The sequence below is a fragment of the Paramormyrops kingsleyae genome, chromosome 13 (genome assembly GCF_048594095.1).
Source record: "Paramormyrops kingsleyae isolate MSU_618 chromosome 13, PKINGS_0.4, whole genome shotgun sequence".
Taxonomy (NCBI): domain Eukaryota; kingdom Metazoa; phylum Chordata; class Actinopteri; order Osteoglossiformes; family Mormyridae; genus Paramormyrops; species Paramormyrops kingsleyae.
In genome coordinates, this window is record NC_132809.1 from 23,595,195 (window position 1) to 23,622,668 (window position 27,474).

Genomic DNA, 27,474 nt, shown 5'->3' on the forward strand with positions numbered 1-27,474 from the left:
ACTGTCTCCATTATACAGTGGAAAACACCGTATCACATTTTCCCCCATTATTAACAATCGGTCTAAACATGGTTGAATGAATAAATGATCTCTACAGACATGCATTTGCACTGACTCTGAGCGCTGTTGAAGTGGAGCACTCAGACTGTTCCCACAATGCCCTGGGCCAGATCAGGTGCCAATCCAGTCAATAAGATGCTCCCTCTCCTCAGCCCGACCATCTAACCCCTGGGATTTCTGATATCGATGCTCATAGAAAGCAACAGCTTACAGTTAATAAACATTGTTGTGTCTAATGCTCCTCCTCTGGGATTAAGGTAACAGAGAACTACCCAGCTGTCTTGGTTGATACTTAATAGTTGCAGCCTGATCTGATTCTGGAAGAAAAACTAACCAAAACTAAAAGCACTAGCCCACAGCAGGTTCAAGACCTACTCTCCATACGTTTGTATAATAATAATAACAGCAATACCAATAATCATCATCATGGGTGATTCTAGGTTTTTTTAAGGTGGGGGCACAAAAGGCCATAACTCATACTGCGGGGCCGACCTTATCATTAGCCAATGATGTTTTAAATCAATGAGTGACAGGGAGAGGGAGACTCTGGGGCCAATCAGCTTTCAGCTGGGGTCACTGCCCCAGTGCTCCTGTACATGTCTTAGTGATACTACTACACAATATACTGCTTACTACTACCACTAGAAGGTCTAAGGGCCCCAGTTACATTACTGTGCCATAACCAGTTTCCTTGTGGCACCTGTATAAACGTCTCCACACGTCCTTATCCTCTGGCTGTGTGTAGTTGGATGTACATTCCACAGCAATGCTGAGTGGTGCTTTGGTCTCATGAGCTTGTCAGAAATCTCTTTGACCCGTTAGACACGGCGCAGGTGATAGGAGACAATGGCTTGGTGAGATTGGTCAGCCACAGTCTGAGGATAAGGAATTAGGGCTTTATACTGTAGTCATCCACACCGGCTTCGTGCTCATGCCCAAGTCAGCCTGGCTTGGCTGCTGACCGTAACACACCGATCCCCGTGTCCATTTCCACTGGGACATTGGTACCTCTGTCTCCCTCCCTCCCTCCCCCTCTGCTCTCTACCCCCAAAGTGGCTTGGCAGACATTCTCCTGTCTCTTGTGTTGGTCACATTGCTCCTCCTGACAACAGCAGCCCAGCCAGGGATGAACACAGACCAACTTTTAATGATGTTCGCCAGCCAGGCTAAAGCGGCTTCCCTCTACTCAGCTTCAGGTATTCCTCAGTCTTTCACGTTTCCCTACTGGGTCTAGAATCTAGTTTCATGAGATCTATCTCCCACTATTAGTCCAACCATCGATCCATCCACCCAGCCATCATCTTCCATAGCCCACAAATCCAGATATACATGCCAATCAGTGCGAACTCAGTACAATATCATACGTAGCATTAGTTCAAATACAAGAACTCTTGGCCTTAGATGGAAATTAGCAGGAGAACATTTCAAACTGGATTTAAGGAAGCACTTCTTTAAGCGTGTAGTCAGAGTATGGAATAGTCTTCCTGATAACGTAGTGCAAGCTGAATCCTTGGGTTCCTTTAAATCAGAGCTAGATAAGATTTTAACAACTCTGAGCTATTAGTTAAGTTCTCCCCAAGCGAGCTCGATGGGCCAAATGGCCTCCTCTCGTTTGTATAGTTCTTATGTATTTTAGGGACAAAATACATAGAATCTCTATAAATTTACAATCATATGAAGATGTACACTAATACATAATGAATGTTGAAAAAATTAGTTCCCATTCATTGAAATGCAAATCATGGTAGCAGCACATCTAACAGGAGACAGCAGACCTGCCTTACCATGGCTACAGACTTCATGTCCTTCTGGGGGCATCTCCAAACATTCCCAAGCCAACTGAGGGATAGAGTCTGGGCCTGAAACATCTCCCTTGGTGGCTCCCCAGGTAGCTTCCCTGTATGATATCTGCACCACCTCAGCTGTCTCCTATCTATTTCAAGGTCCTCCAAATCTCCAAACTCCTCACCCTGTCACACATTGTCTTGCAACCCTGCGGAGAAACCTAATTTCAGCCACTTGTCCTCATGCCCTTGTCCTTCTGGTCAGTACCCACAGCTCAAGACCACAGGAGTGGATTGGGACATAGACTGACCATTAACCTGCAAGCCTCGTCCGAAATATTAGCTCCACACCACAGACCTGTGACCCATCTGTCAATGTCACTTTCCATTTTCCCATCACTCAGAAAAAAGATCTTGAGGTATTTAAACTCCTTCACTAAGGGCAAACTCTCCCCCTCCCACGAAAGGAGCAATCCCCTCTTTTCCAAGAGAGCACCATAGCTTCTGATTTGGAGGTAATGGCCCCGCTGCTACTTCCTTGGCATCAAATGGTTGAAGTTCGAGGTCCTGGACATATGAGGTCAAAGGAACATCATCATCCACAAATAGCAGGGAAGTGACCTATAACCCCCCCCCCCCACACACACACACACAACTGGACATGCATCCAGGCATTTGTGTTAATATCCTGTCTACAAAAATCACAAACAGGAGTGAAGACAAGAGGCGCCTTTGCCTGAGGCCTCGACTCACTATAAACAGCCTTGACTTCTTGCCAAGTACATGGACGTGGGTCTTACTACATTCATGCTGGGACGGAAGAGCTCACAGTGCTGCTTCCAGTGGGCCATATTCCTGCAGCACTTCCTATAGGGTGTAACTGGGCCGATGGTCACACTCCTTTTACACAGAATACCGACACAGCACCGGTATGAACATCGTAAAATTCACACCTCAGTATAGCTCAATTAGATACTCAGGAGAGCCTAATTATTGACATTAATTTCAAGTCAATGCATTACGTCTAAAATTTAGCATTGTGTTTAAAATCTTCTCCTTAATGATTGGTGTAGTATTTAGCTAAACCTCTTCAGAGGTGGCTGGTCCATAGAAGGAAAGGAGGTAAAGCTTTAAATTTTTAAAATTACGAAATAAGTTTTATTGTCATTTAAAAATACACATTCTCTCTATGAAATCACTATTGTAATGTTGTAAAATCTTCTTACCTCCTCAACCAGCCGTCACTGAACCTGATACAGTATGTAACACCCTTGGATAACTAGTGTTCATTACATGGAAGTTTATCCATGACTTCAGCACAGGGAGTAACCAGCGATATACGTAACTGGTCATGTAAAGAGTTCTATGTTCATCTTAAACATTTGCTGTCATTTACTGTTTGAAGTAAAGTCTTTCAAACACCCCGGTAGATCATGTAGCTAGTTTGGCCCAGTGTTTCCCAAGTTAGTCACAAGGCACATGGCAACCCTGCACTGAAAGAGCGATTATGGAAGATGCATGCATAGATGGATGTATTTATAAGACTGAACATCTGCAATATGACTCTGAGCATTAAATAGCAGGGGACAATGTATTTTGTCTCCGTGTAAGTGACTTGGCTGAGTGTCATATTGGAAATGTAACATTCTGGCCGCGAGCTGAGTTAGCGGGTAGCCGCTTTGTGACTCGCAGCCAGAAGAAACTGCGTGCACAGTCTGTCACCGAATATGCCGGGGCACGGGATGGCTGTGACAAGCAGACAAGGCTTCATATCCTGCACCTACGCTGTTTTTTTTTTTTTTAAATTAGAAACAAATTCCTGTAAGCCGTGAGGCACATGGTTGGGGAGGCAGGCGAGATGCCAGAAACACTCAGAGCGGAGGTGACATTAAGGGCTCAGGACAGAAAGGCGGCGGGCAGAGACAGGCTGCACGGGCCCCTCCCCTCCGGGGGACATCGCACTTTACAATGGACACGCGTCCATAAATGCCATGGGAGGGGGGGGGGGGGGGCGCTCAGAATACAAGCCGCAAGAGCCGCTCACATACCACGCTAACATTCTGCTCTCATGCAGTCACGTGTTTTCAGGCACGATTGGCGCTGCTAGCTGGTAGCCAGAGAGACCACTGTGTTTTGGGGAGGGTGTCTGCTTTCCAGATGGTGCCCAGGCCCCCCCACCCCCATCCCCGACATCCTGATGCCAAATGAAGTCATCAGATTCGGACACCAGCAGATCTGACCAACAGTCAGTTATACACACCCCACCTCAGTACAGCAAACCTATTATGTAATCTACAAATTTACTAAATCATTCGCCTGCTAGGGGATGGTATGGTGGATTAATGATGAGCGCTGTCGCCCCAAGCTTCAGACACCAGGGTTCGAGTCTCCGACATGGCTCCATGTGTGTGGAGTCTGCATGTTCTCCCCGTGTCATCGTGGGGTTTCCTCCAGTTACTCCAGTTTTCCCCCCACAGTCCAAAAACATGCTGAGGTTAATTGGAGTTGTGTGTCAGTGACTTTAAGAGAGAGAATATGCCCTGCATTCTGGGATAGGCTCCTGCCCCTCCATGACCCTGAATAGCACATGTGGTTGGATAAGATGGATGGGCATTCCTCTGCTAATAAGGAGTACCATGGGCGTCATTGTATTTTAACCCTAGACCTTGAGTATTTACCCCCAATGCCAATCTTCCTTCAAAAAAAAAAACCAAGTCCCAGGTAAATTTCACTTAGCCCCTGATTTCTCTCAGTAGCTAGAAACGTCCCTGATGAATACTTAATAAAAAAGTACTACTTACAAAATTTCATGAATCAAAAAATTTCTCGGAGCAGGGGGATTTCAGCTGTAAATGGGGGGGGGGGGGACACAGTAGCGCCACCTTCAGGGAGGTCATCCTCCCATAGCATAAAGTGGACATGCATGACTGGCCTCCTATTCCCTTCCCCTACAGTCCTCCACTTTAAGGTCTCCAAGGGAAGGCTGCCCCCTCCTGGTTGGGGCAATCATTAGTTGCCAGCCAAGCCCCCACTGGCTCTCCTTGAGGCCGACGATGAGGAAACCACGGTTACTGCCAGCCTGCATTGTGCTTGTCGCCCCCTTGTGGTGCAGGGCAACATCATATTATACTAATGCTGTGTTCCATTTACTTCGGAGGTCGGAAGTCGGAACTGGGAATGACATCACAGCCAAGTTAACTGCGTTCCAGTACAGCAAGTCTAAAAGCCATTTAGCAATCCCAGGGAGCTGTTTCAAACAGTAAGATTTCTTGCTCAGCCTGATAACTTGTCGCATTTAATTTATCCCAGTTTAAATGGCCTTAATCTTCATTCACTCACATTTAGCCCAGGCTACCTTAAATCCAATAAGTTATCTAGCTAAGCAAGAAATCCTGCTTTCCGGAACAGACCCCAGTTCTAGCCTGGTTAACTGTTAGCCATTGTTAGTAATATCAGTCGATAACAACACATTTCACAGTAATTTGCACATAAAAACACCGTAGTAACACGTCCAAAGATAGCGGTTGGACAGTACTGTGTGTACGGCCGATTTAATGAGTCACAAATAAGATGTAAGTGCTAATAACCAGTACAAAACTGCAGCTTTAACTTCTGTTGATGAAGAATGCAGCCATCTTGAATTCTGAGGTCGGGATTGTGTCGACTTTCTTTCGGAGGGGGGGGGGGGGTGGTTTCCAGTAGAAATATTCAACTAGGAACTCGGAATGTCCGAGTTAGGAGTTTGAATGGAACACAACATTACCTGGTGCAGTCTCTCATCCCTTACTGTCCCCTAACAAGCACAGCTGTTGTATCATTAGCTTATTACTGTCTTGAATAACAACATTGTAGAACATTGTACTGTTGATTATTATCTTGCTAATAAGAAAAGCTTTACCAAGGGGAAAAAAAACTCTCTTTAATACTCTGGCCGTAGTATTAATTCTAGTATAATTCTAGTATTATAATGCTAATAATGATCCGCTGTTGTATAACATATCATTAACGTTCTGAAACTTTCTTTGCCCTGAATTCCTTTGAAACTCTCCCATTAAACACGCTGTCTAGATAACTCCAACCTCTTCAGCCCCAACCACTTCATGAATACAAATGGAGGCATTGAGAGACATTTCGAAGGTGACACACTGCGTCCTGGCCACTCTTGCACTCTGAAGGTATTTCAGGCTCCGGGTTCATCGCCCATGCAGCCGCTGTGACGTTACGGCCTACTCAGCCCTGTCCGAGGGTGACTGGCTCTGTGGCCAAAGGAGCAGCGAAGGCCGAGGATCGTTCACTTAGCTGGGGGCACAGACAGTCATTTAGAGCTTCAGCGTGTTCCCGCGCATGCAAAAGTAGGTCTCAGGCCAGGAGTTTGTTTATTTTCCGTCTCCTGTTAGTGTAAAGAAAATAACGGCTTATTAATTACTCAAGCAGCTGGTTTTAACAGGTCTGCTGCTAAGCGCAGAACTCACCGTGACCAGCACTGTTAAGGCTGGATTCCCAGATGCAAGCGCACTGGGGGCATGTTCTTACAGCCGGAACAAATTCCATTAGAGCACAATGGCGTCGATGATACTGATAAGGTGTAGGCTCCCGGAGATGTTCACTGCTGTTGGAGAGTTTGGCTCCAGCGACAGATCTGTAAAGCAGTCTGTGAAGTAGGATGAGGATGAACCCTTAGGACAGCTTAGCATCAGAAGCCCAGGGATTAGGGACTAACCTAAGAAGCACTCCATGCTGGATGTGAACGGTCAACACAGCTGATATTGTCCTCTGTTCTCTTACTGTCAGCAGAGCAGAGAGTAGCTGAGGCTGGGTGTATCTCTGTTGTCTGTTTTGTCGCTCATTTATGATGCTTTGCTGCGTTTGTGTTTTAGTCGTTTTATTGTCGAGGAAATTCCATTTTACACATTTTTTTTCTTGCACCTCCATGTTGTATGTACAGTAACACTATCCGGCCACAACCTTGTACACAGAATTGTTGATGTCGAAATGGTGCAAGAAATGAAAAGTAACTAGACAAAAATATGAATAATTTAAAGATATTGATATTTTTAATCATATAGACTAATGTATACATTTAAAAAAATCATTATATAACCAATATATAACCAGTACTGGAAATGAAAAAGGGATTAAAAGAACCAATTTGAAAAAAGGCCAAGCGATACCAAGCAAACTTTGAGAAAAAGTAGCTCTATGTGTTTTGAACTATATACACTGTCTGTTAACAGGAGGGAAAGTTGGTTCAATGGAACATTGAGGCAAAGTATTCAGGTTCAGTCACCATGTAGGGTGCAGAAGTGGGTGAGTGAATGAGCTCGGCTTGTGTGGCTCCTACTGTCAAGCGTGGAGGAGGCAGCATCACGGAATGGAGTTTCTTTCCTGGTGAGAGAGTTCATCACTAAATCCAAGGCAACCGGAACCAGCATGAATATCCGAAGGTCCTTCAAAGACATGCTACTCCCTGAAGGATATGGGCGATCGGGCAGTCCTTCAGTCTTTACGAAAATAACAACCCAAGAACTATCTGTTGAAGAAAGAACGTGAAGAACAACTCAACTGGCCTGCCCCAGCTTCAAACCTCAATCCTGCAGAACTTCTGTGGGACGAACTGTACAGAAGAGTCAAAGCAAAGAAGCCCATAAGCACCCAGCATCTCTGGGAATTTCTGCAGAGGAGCTGTGAAAAAGAGGTATATCCAACATATGCAGCCTGATATATACCCTGTGGTATCTAGCTAGTCATCAGGCCGCCACAATCCCAAACTGGATGTGCGGGATCTAACAATGAGCAGATTTTTCCGGCTGGACTGCAGTGAGACAAGCTTGAAGAGGTCACAGGGGTGTCAGTGTGGATACGGTCAAATGAACTTTGACTCCAGACGCATCCCAGAATGCCTGACACCCTGCTACACTGCGAATGCTTCCACGTTCTTTCTCCATGTTGGGTTCTTGTTCTCTGCCACCTGTTCAGCATTCACTCGGACACCCTGGTTTTCAAGCTCCGTGTCTGAGAGGAAAAGGACGACAACAAGTGTACAAACAGACGCTGAGCTGGCAAGCGCTTCTCAGGCTGAGATCCCAGATTTACCTACTCATGGGCGTCACTGCAGATAAATCCCTCAACATTTCTAAATAACCAACCATGCAGTGCACTAGCAGTGCATTCTGGGAAGTAGTATTGTAGTACCACACGCTACAAGACCTAAGAACACTCAATCGATTCAAGCAAGCACGTCATACACGTATAAATACTAAATGCATCTCTGCATACACCCTATCAGACAAATAAGGACAGCTTGTGGGCACAGGGTAGGAGCAGATGGCCCTCAGAGGGGGCGGATATCCAACACCTCAGTGTGACTGCGGCAGGAAGTGTGACGCTGAGCTGGAAGCAACGGCATTCAAATCCAGACGAGACTCACAGGCCCCGCCCCTCACAGTGCAGGACACGCCCACTCCACATACCCAAGCCTCACGCCACAGAACAAAGCCACACCCACTTTGACTCACAGAACTCACAGAACTCGCCACTTATGGAACAGATCCACACCCCCCCTTCCCATGAAAAAACTAAGACGAGTAATTTTTAATTATGTCAGAACATTCATCTTTTATTCTAGTCAAATTGGAGAGACGTCAATATATTGTGTTTTTGTATTTAGGAATGTCTACTCCTTAAAGCATCCCAGCTAATATAGACAGACTTTTGGTACCTGTACTTTACTTTGACAATTCATTGTTTATACGCAGTTCCAAAACCTGACCTTTGAAGAAGCACACACAATGCTAGTCCCTGGCTCATGAATTATTTAGCCAGTTTTGAAGGAAATTGCCCAGGGGAAAGCAACTGAAGGCTGAATGGTATATTTTATGGTTATACCAATATTCCCTACATTTGCAGGGAGAAAAGATATATATTTTCAATCTTAAGATATAATTCATCAAGGAGCATAAGAGCTTCTTTTCCCTGAAGCTAAACTGTGAAACCCAAAAATAAAACACAAGGAAGTAAACAAAATGTGCAGGCATGAGTCTGTGTCTTTTGGAGTGGATGGTTCCTCCAATAGGATTTGTGGCAGTCCTGGGCAATTACTGTTGATTAAAAAAAATCAATTGGAGAATAAGTGTTTGAAAAATGGATTTGGCTGTCCATGTTCAGTCTTCCAGTGACTGGTTCCTGCTCAGTCCCTGAGCTGGTCAGCCAGTGAGCTCTCCTCTTTAAATCACAGCTCCAAAAGAGAAACCCCATACATTATCATGATGATGGTATCATCACTGGGCTTCAGAGTTGAAAAGGTCAGGTCCAAAAAGTAGAAATGCAGGTCAATGTTTTATTTCAACCAACCAGTTGAGTATAAAGAGTCAGAGTCACAGAGTACCCAACTGGTTGGTTGAAATAAAACCTTGGTCTGGATTAGTACTTTCTGGACCTGAACTTTCCACCTTTGTGAGGCTTTTCCAAGTGGCACAGATCCCTCTCTCTGTGCTGATACCAGTATGGCCTTGCATTTTTATTAATGCAGAGTCGACTCATAGTACTGCACACCATCCCTCAAGCCCCATCCTGCTCGCATTACGGGAGAGTAGTGTGTTAATATGAGAGCAGTTTAAAGAGGAAGCGATCACGTACTGTGTGGGTATGCACAGATACGGGTGTACAAGTATGTTCTGAAGCAATACCTGCGTTGGAATTTTGATCTTCAGATGTGTCCAATGAATAGAGCGAATGGGCTGGGCTTGGTTCCAGAACTTTCTGAGGCACAGGTGACAGAAGCTTCCCCTGAGCCCTGGGACAAAAATCTAATTCTCAGCAGACAAATATGAAAAGGCTCCTCCAGGGGACATAGTGAGCCCCCAAGGCCTGAGTGGGGAGACAGACAGAGAGCCTTGCAGCCAGGCAACACGGCAGGGATCAGAGGGGTACTGACTGGGCACTGGGCATGAGCTGATTCCTGCCATCCAGGCAAGTACATCGTGTACCAGGACTGTAGCAACCAAGAGGCCGAATGAACTCACAGCAGCTGCGACTTTAAAAAAGGGTAATTGAATATTTACTTACGGCTAATTCTGACACCCTGGTGTATCTGCAGGTTACCTAACTCTCAATAAACCTTAAGCTAAAACTTAGATGGGGGACAGCTATTATTTCAAATTAATAAAAAATAGCTTAAAAAACACTTATTCATTAAATAGATCAATGAGATATTGTGCATATACAAACCCAGGAAGCAGTTCTGAAGCCTAACAAATTGTGCGACTAAGCAAGAATCCTGTTTTGTCATATAAGCCCCTGTTCTCTGGTTAGGTCAGCCTACCCCAGCTTAAATGGACTTCATCTTCGTTCACTTACATTTATCCCAGACTACCTTAAATATGACCAATCATGTCTGTGTTTACATGTAGTCAGGCAACAGCGTGCCAGATAGAATGTTGCAGACACGTTCACAACAAGCCAGAACAAATATGTGCGAGTTTAGGATTTACAAACTTTTGGAGTGTTAGTAAAATTTCGAGGAAGCTAATTGGTCCGCTGACGGTTTTCAAAGTTAGCGGAAATGCTAATCCGCTAGCTAAAATGTTAGCTTTGCTAATTAGCGGTTTGCTCAGGTGACCAAATTCTGCAAATCAATGAATGCAAAGGGTTAATAGCAGGAAATCCTGGTCCCTGTGTTGAAATGATGCAAAACCCTTCAGCCTCATTGTCAATGCACACCTCGCTCTCCACACAGGAGTCATTCACCCCCACCCCTGCCAGGAGGAAGTTTAAAATTCAGGCCGCCTTTCGCCGGAGAAATTGGCATTTAATTCCGGGAAAATGGAGATGGATCTCACTACATCTGCAGAAAAGTTGACGAGCCGGTCCCTTTAATGGGTTTTTCCCTGGACAGTCGATCCCCCTTCCCGCGTAGCCAGAAAAGCAATCTCACACTTTGCATGTCCGTGAATATTAACATGCTCACGCTAGGCCCTGCTCCTGGTTCCTCAGAACAGCGGGCGTTAGCGCTGAGGAGGACAGCTAAACATGCCGTGGAGCACCTAAACGGCACGTCATAGCCAGGTGGAAACATTACAGTAAACCAGGAAAACGCTCTACCTGCTCTCATTATCATTTATGTTAACATGCTACGTCGCTAAATGAGCAACTCATATTCTCAGAATTATGTGCCCAGTCCATGACAAAACCCGCAGAAAAGGGCACAACCCCCTCTTAGACCTTAGTTATACAGGTTTAATGTTCAGAAACTTTATAGCGAAAATGTATTTGAAAAATCACTATCAGTGGTATACAGAATAAATTGTTAGCTATACTTATTGATATTACTACAACTAACTCAGTGATTATCACTTTAAGGTTTGTTGGTTCAACCCCTCCCCCCTGTCCCCTAATTGTGTGTGTGTGTGTGTGTGTGTGTGTGTGTATGGACTTTTATGTTCTCCCCGTGTGTGTGGACATTCTTTGCAGTCCAAAAACACTCAGTTAGGTGAGCAATGTCTCTAAGCTGCCCATAGAATGTAGCATGTGCCTTGTAACATAGATAAAAGAGACACTTATTTTTTTTCTTTTTGAGAAAGGAGGGTCCTCAGATAATTTGGGGTTGACTAGGAATTTTATGCTGCTTTTCCGTAGGATGCCAACTAACGTGATGGCAATAAGACCACTGGTAGCTGCTAGCCAAAGGATGGCTGTTGCCCCACCTTCTTCAGGTGGGGAGAGCCAATCCGACGACAGGTGTCAAAGAGAAAGGAGCCTCTTTGGTTTCTTCAGACGCCACTCTATGGGGCACGGCAGATTAGCATAAAACGTAAAACAATAAGTGTAAAACAATTCTGGTAATCAGCGGCATCCTGCAGCGCATAAGAATCAATTCACTACATGAAGGGGAGGGCAGGGCAGGGGGCACGCGGACAGTAACACAAAGATAACATGAGAAAAGGCCACAATTGTCATCTGTTTATTCGTGTATTTGAATAGCAGACAGATGATTCATTTCTGTGGTAGCCCATGGAAAATTGGCCTTGGGAAAAGACTTCGGTTTCTTTTTGTAATTCCTCCGACACTCCGATCGAAAGAATACGAGAAAGATCTTTGGTTACCAGGACGACATTTCCCCCCAAATAACCAGTTTATGACTGAAATGTGATTAACGTGTGCTGACTGCCCAGAATTCAAGCCCCAGAATTAAATAAATGTTCAATTACTTTGATTTTTTTTTCAGAATTACCTCAGACAGTTGGCAGCTTCATGACTAGACTGAAAGGCCCAAAATGAATTACAGAAAGAGAGCTGCCATTTTGTTTTCAGAACCACCAGAAGTCTCACTGACGGTGTTGACCCGGGAAATTCACATTAATTATCTATAGCTGCAGATTATCTGCCTTTCAGCACTTCAGGCAGGCGGCTGCAGACTACAGACACTGTGCCACTGCAACTGAACACACCCAGGACAATGAAACACTCCATGAGTCTCATGTTGCTTGGGATTGATGTCCCAGCATGCTCTGCAGCAGCCCAGCTCAGGAAGTGGTGTTGCTGCAAAACTTTTTAAAAATTATTCAAATAATTGAAAAAAGACACAGCTGCAGGGCTTTATGAGTCAGTTTAGTGCAGATACTTTTACCAAACCTGGTTCTTTAACACTATATTACCCATCATGCTTTCACACGCATTGACCACTTGCAAAAGGGTTTGTAACCTGTGATTTACATATCTATAGCCTAGTTACTATTTCCAGAATCATTGGTTTTAAAAATTTTCCTAAAACTTTGTTTCCATTTCCTCTGAAAATTTGTAATAAAAAAAACCCTGAAATGACACACTTAGCAGACATTTTTGTCGAAAGCAACCTACAAGCCAGGGATGTTTTTTCCACCTGTCTTTTTAAGTATAACAGATGTTTTATTTTTTGCATTAACAGCGACGCCCCATTTTGCCTGGTTAAAAGGAGCAGGTATTTTAAACCTAAATACCTGCTACCGTATCTTTGTTTTTCGCTTTGTCACATCAAACGCCACAAATCAATGGCCTTTTTTTACTTCGTATTTCAGATAGTTAAATAACTTGCAGAAAACTGTAAATACACAATGTGTACTTGCAAGAACGGAATTATTTCTTTCACTCAGTCGGGTTTCTCCAACATCACTGTCTTTCGGGTGATGTGCTCGTTTTCCCCTGCAGGCCAACCACACGCAGGCTGTAAATTGCTCATAGTGTGTGAGAATGTGCACCCGGTGATGCCCTGGCACTCATCCAGGGGGGGGGGGGGGTCTCTGCCTGTGTCCCGTGCTGCCCGGGACCAGCTCCAGGGGCCCTGTGACCTTGGGCTGGATAAGTTCGTGGAAGATGCATGGATGGATGCATTCTGTGTTTATGCTGGTTGAATAGTATAGAGTATTGGGGTATTTTAAAGAAAAGCTGAAGTGAATTTCTTTGTTTTTGACCTGCTGTGGGGTGTAAAGTATTATACGCACATACATACATCCCTAACCTTAACCATAAGCAACCAAACAAAATAAAAAACATTTTTAGTTTTTGATTTTTTAATATATAAAATTGAGTTTCCTCTTGTTGGACATTTGGTCCCAACAATGTAATATTTACAACCCCCCCCCCCCCCCCCCAACACACAGAGGAAAGGTGCAACTCTTGTGCCCACACACTTGGACCTGCCCCTCTCTCTATTCAGCTTATTCAGTCTCACTGGTGTGTGTGTGTGTATGTGTGTGTGGGGGGGGGGTGTAACATCCATCCATCCATCTACTTTCTGTACCCATGTGTCCTTTTCAGGATTCCGGATCCCAGAAGCTATGGGCACAAGGCAGGGAACAACCCAGGATGGGTTCAATCACACACCATTCACTCACACGCACACTCACACACCATTCGTGACACACTCTTACCTGGGTATTAATCACACAGGTAATCAGCCAAGCTCAACTGCACTTTAAATACACAACATATGATAACGTGATGTTATCATCAATGTGTAATTAAAGACTATACACTGAAAATGAACACAGGAACACACGAGTATCAGCTTACACTCAGTGATTACAGGAGTTATAGAGGTGAAGAACCTGCAGATCCCCGGGAGGTAACTTCTGTTATACCTTTGAGTGGCAGTAAAAATGGAAAACCACAATGTCACCGTTTGCCGATTAAATTATCTTTGGCTAAGGTGTAGATTGCTGACACGCACACTGCTTTAGGTTTTAACTACCCTTCCCTTTTCGGCTGTTCAAATTTATCAAAATAAGGCTCATGTCCCCCTGTTAAGCAGGCATCACTCCCAGAGGTGTTGAAAAATGTGACACAGCAGCACGTGGCAGCACCGGTACAGCAGGCACCCTGCCCGGGAGAGGGGGTCGGCATCGGGAGTGCGGAGCGGGCCGGCGTTCCACCTCGGGCCCGGGGCCACGTCCCAGACAGGAAGATGGATAGCCTGACCCTATTAATAACTGCACTCAGCTTACAGGGCCGGCCAAACTGCTAACAATGCAAGGGCTCCTGACAGGGCCAAGAACACCCCCCCATCTGCAGCCCCCACCCCCCCCTATTCATACGGGGGAAACATTAAGTTGACTGTCGCCCCTGAAGTATCTTGACTTTAAGCAGCAACACTTCAAGGTGAAACACACTACCCAGAATCCTCGGGGTACATTACATTAGTAGCAAAGGAATAATTCACACTGATTCATACTTATTAGAAGTGAAAAACCCTGTGGAGGGAGGGGGGTGTCCTGGGATAAGCCATGGTCTGGGGACAAGGCTGACTGCAGTTTATTGTTAATTAACAATTAATTAATTGGTTAATATTAAACGGCCATTTGCCTGTGAATATTTAGGATACGTGGATGTAGAACAGGCTTCTTTGTTATTGAGATCAAGGCTTCAGTAAAATGCCAATTATATATATATATATATACACACACACATGAATCCTGGGCTCATGTGACCCTTTGTTTGTAGTGACGAAGCATGATCGTCGGCAGCATCTTCTGTGAGCTCTGATGTTTCTGAGGGACTTATTCTCAGTTGGGGGGCTACCCCAAGTGCCATGGTGGGCATAAAAGAGAAGAAAAGGTGACTTCCTCTGCTGATCAATCCCCCACCCGTTATCCTAAAAATAGTCTAGTTCATTTGAAGCCTTTGTTTGCTCCATTCAGACACTAATGAAAAACTCCCAAAGAGAGTGTACTGTAAGTACAGAAAATAGTTCATCACTGAGCCTGATCTGAAGACAAAGATGTTGGTTGTCAAGGAGATTATGTGACATAGCTTTAGCCGTGACACGGAGAGCATTCCCAGTCTGGACTTCATTCTGAAGATCGGCAATTTATTTCATCAGTGAAATGGGTTAACAAGTCTTCACAGTCTTTTAATCTTAAATTTTGAGTTTTTCCATGAAGCGTTGAGGCAAAATAAAGCGCCTTCACTGTCATAACCGCACCTACTGGCCATTTTTCCATGTGCATAAGAGCCAGACAACAGGTCTGATACAGAGTCTTTGGAGTTTTAGCAGATATTTCTTAGTGACAGAAACTTATTCATGTTTCTCCCTCTGCCTCATCTCTAATGTCGGCTACAGTAATAATGCTCTGCTTTGCGCTGGAAATATAATGCAGGAGGTGCCATTGACTGAGAGCTTCTATCAAGTGGTTATCCTCCATCTATACTGTATATGGGATGGATCTCTCACTGCAGATCTGATGACCTGATGTTTTCGGGGAGGGTGACACATATATCACTGGTCACTGTCTGAGTGCACTCTCACTGATGTGGGGGTGGGGGTGAGGCATCTCAGATGCATTTCTTACTAGTGACCTTTTGACACGCTATTGAAGAGAAATGCATCACTCACAGGGCAAACCAAGTGCAGTGCCTTGCGAAAGTATCGAGCCTCGCCTGAATTACAAATGATATGCACATATATTTTTCATCTCAGTATTTTAATTGCAAACTCATAGTCTCTCACAGTATATTTTCAAAGTCAAAATCAATTATCAGCAAAATCTTTTAATCAGAAACTAAAAATTCTGTATTCGACCTCTACACAATAGTATTTGACAAAGCCAGCTATTTTGGGGCAAGTAGCTGCCAGCTTTTTATACTGTTCATGAGTGAATTCAGGAGTGATTACCAGGTCTTTCTGATTGGTTGGATGTTGCTTTTCAATGAAAGCCACAGGGTCTCTATGGGATTTAGACCTGGACTTTAGACTGTAAAACATTCACCTTCTTGTTATTTTAGTCTCCCCTGTATTGATTTGACCTTGTGATTAGAGTCATTGACTTGCTGAAAGTTTAACTTTTTTCCCAAGATTTTTTTTTTTTTTTTCAGACTGAAGCATGTTTTTTGTAATACCTCCACATTTTTTGGTTCATCCATTCTCCCTTCAGTTTTGACAAGATGCCCAATTCCTGAACCTGACAAGCATCATCATAGCATGATGCTGCCACCACCACATGTCACTGTAGGGATGGTGCTAATTGAAGCATGGGTCGAGTTACGTCTGTGCCACATATAGTACTGTGAATTTTGGCCAAAAATCTCTATCTTTGCCTCATCAGACCACAAAACCTTGTCCCATATGTTAGCTGGGTCACTCTCCTACCTTCTGGCAAGCTGTGGACATGCTTTCATACAGCTCTACTTGAGTAATGTCTTCTTTCTTGATCTATCAGTGTTAAACCTCTTGTATACCTTTTGTACCCCTACTAAACAAATGATACTTGGTTATTTATCTCTAAGTGTCTTACATGCTACTTAGTCATTTTCACTCCTTACCTTCTGACTGACAATCTTTCCAAATATAAAACTGAGGGGGGGGGGGGGGGGGGGGGGGGACATGGGGGTTATCCCACGTGGAGGACAGCTGTGTCCTCAGTAAGGCTAAGGTTTTCTCCTCCTACATCTGGAGCTTCCAGAGCAAAGGGGTTGGATAATTATACAAGAAGCATTTTTCAGTTCTTGGTTTTCTTTAAAAGATTTGCTCACAGATAATTGATTTTGACATGGAAAATTTACTGTGAGAGACCATGAGTTTGCAATAAAAATATATTGGAAGAATATGTGTATGTATCATTTGACATCCAGGCAAATTCGGTCATTTTAAGGGCAGTTCAATACTTCAAGGCACAGTGTGTTTACTGCTATATTGTCTTCTGCATTACACCAAATCAATGCCACTTAAACAAGAGTGAAAGGTTAACAAAACAGTTATATGTTGGATATTAACGTGTCTTTATTCCTTAAATATTAACATAACTCAATAAATCAGCTCTCACTGTTGTCATCACCATCACAGGATATTTACTCCTTCATTAACACAAATTCTGTGGAACGTCTGGAACATTTCATCCGCATTACGTTTATATTTATCTAGCTGGCGCTTTTGTCTAAAGCAACATATTAATGTGGAAAGCAGCACATTTCAAGCATTCAGCTGTCAAGAAGTCGACTTGCTTAGGTCAAGCTTCCATTGAATGCCCAGGTAGAAGTGTAAGCTGTGAATTACTGGAAAACTCTACAATCCTGACTTGGTTTAATGTGATTCAAACCCTGAGAGCCATTAATTCAGCAGTTCAAACAGGGACAATTAATTGACACCTCAGGTGTAATGAAAGTAAGGAGGTGTGTTGAGAAATTCTGTGCTCTATGGTGCCCCTGCTGGCCTGCTTGTGTATGTGCTGTACTTGAACAATTAACCTGATATTACAGCTTAGGGGATATGATACCAAACGGCAGAAACCGGTCAGTCATACAGCTGCCAAAACAGAAGGTTATCATTCAGACATAAAATTCCCCGTGTCACAAACAGTCAATATGAATGAAAGATGAGCAGTACAGATTAAGTGCTTGGCCGATGCGGGTTCTCAAAACCAGTACAGCTATGGCATCTTGGCAACATTTCAGCCCACAGACTTCAGACTGTCAGCCCGCATCTCCATCTCAGAAACTATGTTCTACCATCATCGTCCTGATTGGTCAGGCTATATACCTGATTGGACCAGGCTTTAAATCTGATTGGTCCAGGCTTTAAATCTGATTGGGCAGACTTTAAACCAAGCTAGGGGTGACTTTTCAGCAGTGCCATGCCTACGAATCAAACTTTCCCATGAGAATGCCAGTTCTAGGGCAACTGTATTTCACTCCAATCATTTTAAGGTTTGCTGCAGGCTGTTAGTATTGGAAGTTATGCTGCATTCATTCATAGATCCCATTTAGGGAAGTACATTGGTTGTGATGTTCGCTGCAGTTTGCTGCACAGTTGAGTATCCTTCTTTTGTCCCTCCTCTCCTCCCTCACCTGATGTGGCCACCATGTAGGCCAGGGATCTCTGCCTGATGAATGCAACTGTGATATGGTTGGTCTCATCTGGGATTTAATCGTGTCACGTCATACCTGGAACGCAGACATTTCACTGCATAGTCACTGTATAGTCACTGCATAACCAAGGCTGGCCCTGGATGTTCTGACAGACTTTTGGTTGAGCACCCCCCCCCCCCCCCGCCCCACCCCCGACCCCCAGAGCAGCAGAGAAAAATGTTTGTCTATTTATGTATATTAAAAACATTTCTGTAGCACAGGCTGTCTGGCTGCTAACTAGCTAGGTTGTGTCAGTTTCACAAGAAAAGTAGTGAAATATTAAAACTAGTGTTAATAGCTATAAATTCATGGGATGCAAACAGAGGTATTTCTTTTGACTTTTTTCACTCACTCTTCTGCATCCTCTAATCCAGGGGTGGGGAACCTGTTCCATGGAGGGCCGCTGTGGGTGCAAGTTTTTGGGATGGCCTCTCAATCAGCCAATCACAGCGGGTCCCCAGGGCTGGATGTCGAGAACCACTGTTTTATTATTGGCTGACTGAGAGGTCATCCCAAAAACCTGCACCCACACTGGCCCTCCATGGAACAGGTTCCCCATCAGATTAAGAGCTTAAGCTCAAAGCAACCCTACATTGCTGAACTTTTTCATTAAATCAATGATTGCAGCATCTTCCCAAAATTAAAAACAGCGACGTTATTGATCGAGGCCATAAATTAATTCACAGTAAACAATGGCTCCCTAAAGTTGTCTCTGCTCCTCCCATCCTTGAGGTGTGACTCACAAACCAAAGAAAAACAGACATCTTGGGAGTTTGTTTTTTGCCAGAGGATCTCTGCTTGTGCTGCATTTGTGCTAAAGATGACAGTCACATGCTTCAAATTCCTCAGATTCAGATCGGAAATTCAGACCGAAACACCGACAGAAATTCCAACCTACACTCAGGTATTTCTCTCTGCTTCACTTTCGCTGCCAACTAAGCAGAGTGAGATAAATACTTGCAAGCCGAACATTCCAGGAAAGCTGTGGGACCGCTAGGGTTACAGTAAACCAGTGTTTCTCAACCCGGTCTCCGGGGACCCCCAGACAGTTCACGTTTTTGCTCCCTCCCAGCTCCCTGCCAGACAGTCCACATTTTTGCTCCCTCCAAAAGCATGAACTGTCTGGGGGATCCTTGAGTAACGGGCTGAGAAAAACTGCAGTAAATTCACGTCGCAAAGAAACAGCAACTAGCATCACCAGAGCTGAGCTCCTCAACTAATGTGTCATGCAGAGGACCGTAAAAAGCCGTCCTATTTTTCTAATAGTTCCTTTGTTGAGGGTGTTGACCTGAAACATCTAGGTGAGGCCTATTTGTACAGAATATCATGGGTTTTCCTATTTATTTTTGCTACCCTCATCCTGTTCCTGAGTTCCCCTGGTGACAGCCACCTGCCTTGCGTGCCTGAAAGCCATCTGTTCCCAAGTGGCGACACAACAGCACACAGAGTTTGGCGAAGCTCAGGAAATGGGCGGGGGGGGGGCCCTATTCTTCACGGACCTAGCATTGGGGAGGCCAGTGGGCGTGGATCATGTTTGTCCATGACGGAGGGTTACTCTGTGCCTTAGGAACCCAAAGTTTCTGTCCCCCAGGCTTGTGGGGGGCGTACACATCTTCTTTACTTTTCTGAGAGAATACGACGGCAGCAGAAATAGTTCCTGCAGAAACCATATGTCAGGAGGTACTTTCATCATTAAGGAACAAAACAGCCAAAGAATCTGATCCAATCCTCTTACAGGCCATATGTCTTATGTGACGAAACCATCTCCTGCCAATTATCCACAAAATTGACCTACTGCTGCTGGAAAATGAGAAGTGAATATATATAATTTAATATCATGCCATGTATAATTACATCCTATGGACAGAATTTAGACAGTGAAGGCTGAGATACGACTCTTTGTCAGGACAGATTAAGGATCGTGTCTTGTGCTGAGTCAATTATCACACCAGAGCGACTGCCAGGCTCATAAGGAAACATAAGGTAAGTGGGGAAATGGCCGTGCTGCAATTTCAGACTTTGACTTTGCCTAAATTCAGGGGCAGATCCTGGCAAGGCCAAGATGGGCAATCATCCATCTTCTGAGAAGGTGCTGACTTGGCAAATCCCTGGTCGACAAACACTCCACCCCCGTTACAGGTTTTCTCTTTTTTTTTAAATCACCCTCACTGTGTTCACTGCAACTAGGCTGACATGTATGTGTCAGAGACAAAGTGAAATTGGGGGGTGAAGCTCGCCTAGGGGCCCCAGAATCTGTTTTCTTTTCTTGTGTGATTCCCTTGCGCACATATCAAAATGGCTGCCTTTTCCTTTCCTTCATTTCTGCCATTTTGTTTACCATTGACTCCCATATACACATCCCATATACACATCACTTCCCTGCCCAGACTGACTCTTACAACTACGCCTCTCACTAAACTGACATATATTACTAGTACATTCCTAAAACTGTTTGTCAAAATAATTTAGTGTCACTATATAAAGAATTACAACAGACTTCTACAGACTGTGAACTTTAAATCCTCTTAACCTGTTACTGCTATTAAAGCAAAGCAAATCCTAAATCCTTGGGTATGGATCCATCACAGAGCCCATTTTTCGAAGACAAGACGGTCAAAGGGGGGTAAAGGCAGAAGGCAGTGCAGAGAGCAGCCTAGCATGTGAGAAGGACCATGATCTCCTACCCCTCCCTGGTGTCCTCCTCATCCAGGTTGGAGAGCAGCTGTGATCCAGCCATAGAGAGGTCCAGTGTTGCCAGTGGGAAGTCCCTGTAGCCAAAGCTAACAAGCTGGACTGGGGTGATGTGCTGGTTGTCCTCCTCCATCTGCTGGGAGATGCTTTCTAGGTCTGCATAACCAGCCTGCTGCACCACCCTACAGAGAGACAGACATTTTTAAGGTCACTCGTCATTTCTGTTATTGTCTAGTCACACAATTATACAGTCGTCAATGGAACTAATTTACGGTAACATCAATCAGCGGTCTTTACTGGAGTCTATCATTGGGCTTTGTCAAAGGAATCCATTTAACAGTCTTTACTGGTGTAGTTACTGGGCATGTGATATGACAGCTTCTCATATGCCTACTGTATGTAAAAATAGCCATTTAATATCTTTGATCATTACTGATCTGGTTACTGGGACAGTGAGACACATATTGGAGAAGCCCAGTGCTCCATACTACCATGCCGAAGTAGAGGAAAGGCTGATTCGGGTTACATATTAACTGCATAAAGACTGAGGTTATGGATGATCCATTCATGGGGTTCACAATGTGTCATCATAGGCAAGGCTGCCCGGTAGGGAGGTTCCGCACAACAACAACGGGTCTAAAACAATTTTACAAGCATACTGTTGTGGAGTAAGTGGATTTCGGAAATCCTGATACGGAAAGTGCTTCTGAAAAAAAATAAAATATTCAGAAAAAAAAGGAGCAGAGAATCATAAATGACTGAGTGTTTTCGACATCTCCTGTAGAAATGTACATCATTTGAGAGGGGGAAAAAAATCACATTTCACCTGAAACACAGTGACCTTCCATTGCACTGGACGACTGCAGAAAATATACCAAGCATGTTCCCGGACTCAACCTGCTCACTGGGACTGCTGCGTTTCAAGCTCAAACACATTGTTCAAGTGATTTGGCAGATAACAATAATGACATCAAATTAAAGCCTGGCTCCATGTAAGGATTAAGGACGACATCCATTTTGGCTTTTCTTTACATAAGTAAATGGACCTATGCTTAATTAGTATGTCCCACTACTAACAGTGTAAGCAAAATATGCACACACCAATAATAATGCATCCATCTTTTGACAGGCGGACCTTGGGCCTATCACAGGCAGCCATTGATAAGGTTACGCCCAGGACGTGATGTCAATCCCCCAGGTACACACACTACGGGCATTTAGAGAGGAAAGTCACATGACATGAGGAGGACATGCAAAAAGTGGAGGTGAGATATAAGTCCCCAGTCTGGGGGGTGTGAGGCTACAGGCCCCCACCCTGCTGCCCAAAACTACAGCAAATTTAAATTAAATACTAAATTTACTCTGGTGGTTGAATTAAAGGACGGCACAGTGATGCAGGCGTTAGCATTCTCACACCTTTGGGACCAGAATCTGAGTCTCTGCCTTGGTCTATGCAAGACGTAGACCTACCAATATTGTGGGAGTTCTGTGTATGTTTATGGGGGTGGAGGGTTGTGACTGATTCGGTCTTATCAATGCTGAAACCAAACCTATGCCCTTGGGTCTGTGTGTGTGAAGTTTGCATGTTCTCTGGTTTCCCTAAGGTGAACTGGAGTTGCCAGATTGTGAATGTGTGCACCCTGTCCTAGGTTATTCCCTGCCTTGTGCCTGTAGCTTCCCGGATAAGCTCGGGACCCCAATGATCTGGCATAGGACAAGCAGGTATGGAAAATGGTTGGTTAACAAAGTTTCAAAGTTTTAACTGAAAATCTGAAACTCACACCCTCATCAGCAGGTGAAACTTAGATGATATCATTTGACTATTTTCCAGTTATTCCATCCAACTTATTTCTTATCTCAGCTGGCTCAACGAACAGTTCAAATTACTTACACCTACTGCACCACTTGTGCCAAATATCTGGACGTGACAGTCGCCCATCCATCATACTTCTCCCTCCGCTGATCCTGCTGCTCAGCAGGTCGGCCCAGACGACTGTCTCCAAGGCCACAGACTGTAGCTCGTTCTGGGGATCCCCAGACGTTCCCAGACCAGCTGGGAGACATAATCCCTCCAGCGTGTCCTGGGTCTGCCCCGAAGCCTCCTCCCAGTGAGGTGGCCTCACTTGGGAGCCGTCCAGGTGGCATCCTTACAAGATGCCCGAACCACCTCAGCTTACTCCTCTTGATCTCAAGGAGTAGCAGGTCTATTTGAAGCCTGTCCGGATTTCTGAAATCACCCTGGCAAAGTCCAGAAACCCTGCACAGAAACTGCATTTCGGCTTCTAATCTTGTTCATCCAGTCATCACCCAAAGCTTATGACCTTAGACGAGGACAGGCATGTGAGCTGACCGGTTAACCATTACTGTCATCTTATGATATATCTCCTGCTTTACCACCATGAACCTGATCGGTGGCCACAAAACCCGCAGCCACCGAACTGACCCACCTGCCAGTCTCTCCCCTCCCTCGCATCACTTGTGAAGAAGATCCCAAACGACTTAAAGTCCTTCACAAAGGACAGCCTCTCCCATGAAAGGGATAGGCCACTGAAACTCTGTTTAGTAACATAATATTCAAATAGATGTATGATTGTTATTATGAATAACAATCACAAATAAATAACAATTCGCTGGAATTTTTAATATGTATTTTTTATTTGCCACATACACAAAGGTGCACTGTACATATGTATGATGTAATGCTCCCTGTATTGTGCTCATAAAGAACTAAAAGAAAGACAGATAATATTCAAAAATAAATATAAATAAATAAAATTCAGATAAAAATAAATAGCATAAACCAATTAAATAAATTAAGACAATATAACACGATACTTTAATGTAAATACCTATATTATAGGGCTCCCATAGCTTGGTTACAGTAAATTTGATAATTTAGTAGCCTTATTTGATAAAAGTGTCTTTGCATCAAGATGGCGGCCTGCTTGCTGGTGAGACTCTCGAGCACATGATCGCTTTGCACTCAGCCTTTGTCACATTTGCACATGTGAAAGACTCGGCCGGAGCGGGTAAAATGGCACAGCAGGACGCCTGAGGAGAGCATGCCCCAGCGCTGTCTCACTTGAGGGGGGGGGGGGCTCGCACCAGAGGACGTGTTAACGGCGTAAATAGAAAAGAGAAGCGTTATGACCTCGAGCTTGAAATCAGAAGGTCAGAGAGCGCTGCCCTCTCTTATTATGGGCACGGCACTGCTAGAAACATTAAAGGCAGCCTCAATGGTGATTACCAGTCATGCCACCATGCTGTTACAAAGGCAAATCCAATAGGATGCATTCATCTACACAGCCAGGTAAGAATCACATTCTTTTTAGGGGAAATAGTGGATACTCTTAAGACACTGATATGCCTAGTAAGATCCATCTATCCATCTTTTAACTAGTTATCCTGGTTACTGTCATGGGTCTAGCAGCATATGTGAATTTATAAGTTCCACAAACCGCCCGGTGTTTAATGAGCAAATGCTGTACATATCTTCTCAGTAATAGCTGGAGGTGGTTTGTAGAGTCTGTGTGAATACAGGCACTCCAGTGGTGATGACTGCCACACAGTCGACACAGTTCAGCAGGACCTCACATTGACTCTGCAGTGACTCCAAATTAACAGGAGACTCCTGGCACAATGACTCGACCACCATTTCACAATAACTCTACTGTGACACCAAAATAACCCTCATGGCAGCTCAAGTGATATTTTGTCCTGGCCCTACAAAGGGGCTACAATGATTCTCCTGAGATTAAACTAACAATGCAGCTCCCCAAAATAAGAAATCATCAATAAAGCAGAAGCTAGAAGTATTGACTGAAGGACCAAGCAGGCCACAGAGGAAAGCCTGGGGATTACAGAATCAGCCAATGAGAGAAGAGGGTTAAACGCTGCTGTGACCCAGTATGTTATATTGCTCTGCGGGGCTGTCTGTGGAGACCTGTGTGCCCCTTACTCTGAAATGTTAATGTAGTCTGGGCCTGAAGGTCAAACTACTTCTGCCTTATTTTAGGCTTTCATGTCACCGTTGTTTTTTGTCCTCTTGTCATACCCTTAAATCTGGGAAGAAATGTCTGTGAAGATTTTTTATGGAGAAAGCAGTTGATTGCTCATGTCTTTACCAATATTTTTGCAACGGTAAATATATAGAACTTCATAAAACAATGTGCCTGACATCTGTCATTCTTCCTCACCTCACACAAATCATTTTTCTGCCTTTTCGGGGGTATTCGAGGATCACGCAGTCTGCTTTAGCACCCCATAGCGAGCCTTGAGGTATGCTCTGTAGCCTATCCCCGCGTCAGTGAGAAGCGCTTCTCTAATTCTGGTTAGCCACGTTTGGTGCTAAGTGGAATCAGGCTAACCAGACACATATGTGGGTGTCATAGGATTGGAATTCATAACTTGTTTCATAACAAGTGAGCTAGTCTATGCTGAAAAGCCCATCAGGGAGACAGTCAAACCAAACAGCATACATGCTAAGCGACAATGGGCGTATGTCTCATACATACACCAATGACAAAGAAGGCAGGAGCAGCTGAGAGCATGGAGGACATTTTGAGGTGCTTAGCTTTGTGCCACCTGCAGGTAAAGCACAGGTCAAGCCATAGGCAGGTGTAGCAAGAACAAATACACTGAACAAAGGGAAAAAAACCCACTTAAGAGTCAGAAATATCTCCCACAGTGTCCCACAGTGGCCTTTGTGAGTTATAAATACCCACAGTGGCTATTCTGCCGGGGTTTCCCGTTACTGTAACCTTAAGTGTACTGCCATCCTGAAGACCCTTCAGAGCTTCATATTTGTATTGCAAAGGTGAGGAAATGAGCACCTCAAACAGCCTTTGGTCAACTATGCGATTCATGCAAAACACAGCCAGTCACAAACGGTCACTTGTTACCTAATTCATTAATTTTTTACTTAAATCAGGAATCTTCAAATGTCTCCTGGAGCCTCAGATCACCATCAGATGCACAAATACCATCAATGCTGTAACCACAAATACCACAACCGGATACTATACGGATACTGTATTTGACACACTAAGCCCCATATAATATATAAATACCATTTAACAAACACTTCATGCAGACACTGTAAATGAAGTCTTTATAACCAGCTCATTAGTGGGACTTAACCTTTCTGTAATCTTGGGATGATACACATAAGACATACCCATGCTTTAAGATATAAAAATTATTAATCTGTGATTAATGCTTACACTTTACCTCCCCCTCCTAGAATTGTAGAAAATTAACTACAATGAGAATCGTAACCATGCAAATTTACAGCATTTTTATATATCATTTAGATATTTTTATATAAGTCTGGTCTGTACTCATTTAAATATCTATATATACAAGTTGTGATACATAATTATCAGAATATTTGGTGTTACTGCATTACTGAAATGCATGCAAGCATTATTGGACTTTTTTTTTTTGGAAAAAGGGGGAAATTGCAATCAAGACATCCTTCAAGGTATCCTGTTCTTGCCATAAAAATAATGCATAACAAGCTAAATTAATGGATGGCAATGGATCTTTAAAAAACCCTTTTGCCATAAAATACACAACTGTAATTCTAACCGAATGAAAAATATATGTGTAAAATCAGCAAAATATACTGTAATAGATTCTTCTTTATCATTGAGGCAGATAATAAACAAAGTATCCATCTGATCACCTCTGTTAATAAATTTATTTTTGCTGTTTGGCTTGTTTTTTCCTTCCTTTTTTAAATGAGTTTTATCAACATGTTGTAATAGCATACAGCCTACAGCCAAGTTTCATCTCCTTCAGTTTAGCCTGACTATGCAACACATTCAATCAACAACTTGCTCAAGACTAATTAATTAAGAGCTGAGTTATAATGAAAAACAGCATTCTTTATGGCTATTAGGGACCAGTGCTTACACCAAGAATCACTGTATTTAATCATAAAAGGGACCCACAAAAATACAAAATTTTTTCTCTCTGAAATCGGATCTGTATAAAAAGGCTAAATGAGGCTAACATCTGTGACAGGTCTCCTCAGAGAGAAGCTCTCTTTACAACGGATGGTTGCTGCTGATTTCCTGATGGGATGGTTCTACCTGTAATTTGGAACAAGTCCAAAATATTAAATTACATTTGTTGGACGCTTCTTATGTGTCAGCTGTTGCATTTAGCGATTTAATGTCTACACCTATTGTACTGTGCTTAAAAGTCTTAGGCTGGCAAAGAAAATTATGCTTAAATCATCTTTATACTGATGTCTGTCAAAACGCATTAGCTTAGCCATTTGAAAACCTCTCTCTGAAAGTCACCCCAGTAATTGCAGTAACAATCCAATATACCTACGTTTTTGTTTCCTCAACCACTTGCACACCATGTTTGACTAATCAATACTTCACCATGTTCTTTAACTAATTAACGTAATTAATTAAGTGAGTTGCAGGTGACATTTAACAAATACATGGAATGGTTGCTACTGAATAAAGGCTAGAGAACGAAGGTGACGTCCTTCGAGACACCAGACAAAATATTAGTAAATTTCTGGATAACAGAAGAAAACAGAAACATATCC

General features: G+C 43.7%; 1 protein-coding gene across 1 annotated transcript in view; it reads right to left on the reverse strand.

The window, feature by feature from the left end:
- Positions 1 to 27,474, reverse strand: part of LOC111843517 (transmembrane protein 266) — a 47,843-nt gene that overhangs the window by 12,807 nt on the left and 7,562 nt on the right. The window contains exon 3 of the mRNA XM_023811161.2: positions 20,900 to 21,088. Within this exon, the coding sequence (XP_023666929.1) occupies positions 20,900 to 21,088 (189 nt within the window). The remainder of the gene's footprint in view (positions 1 to 20,899; positions 21,089 to 27,474) is intronic.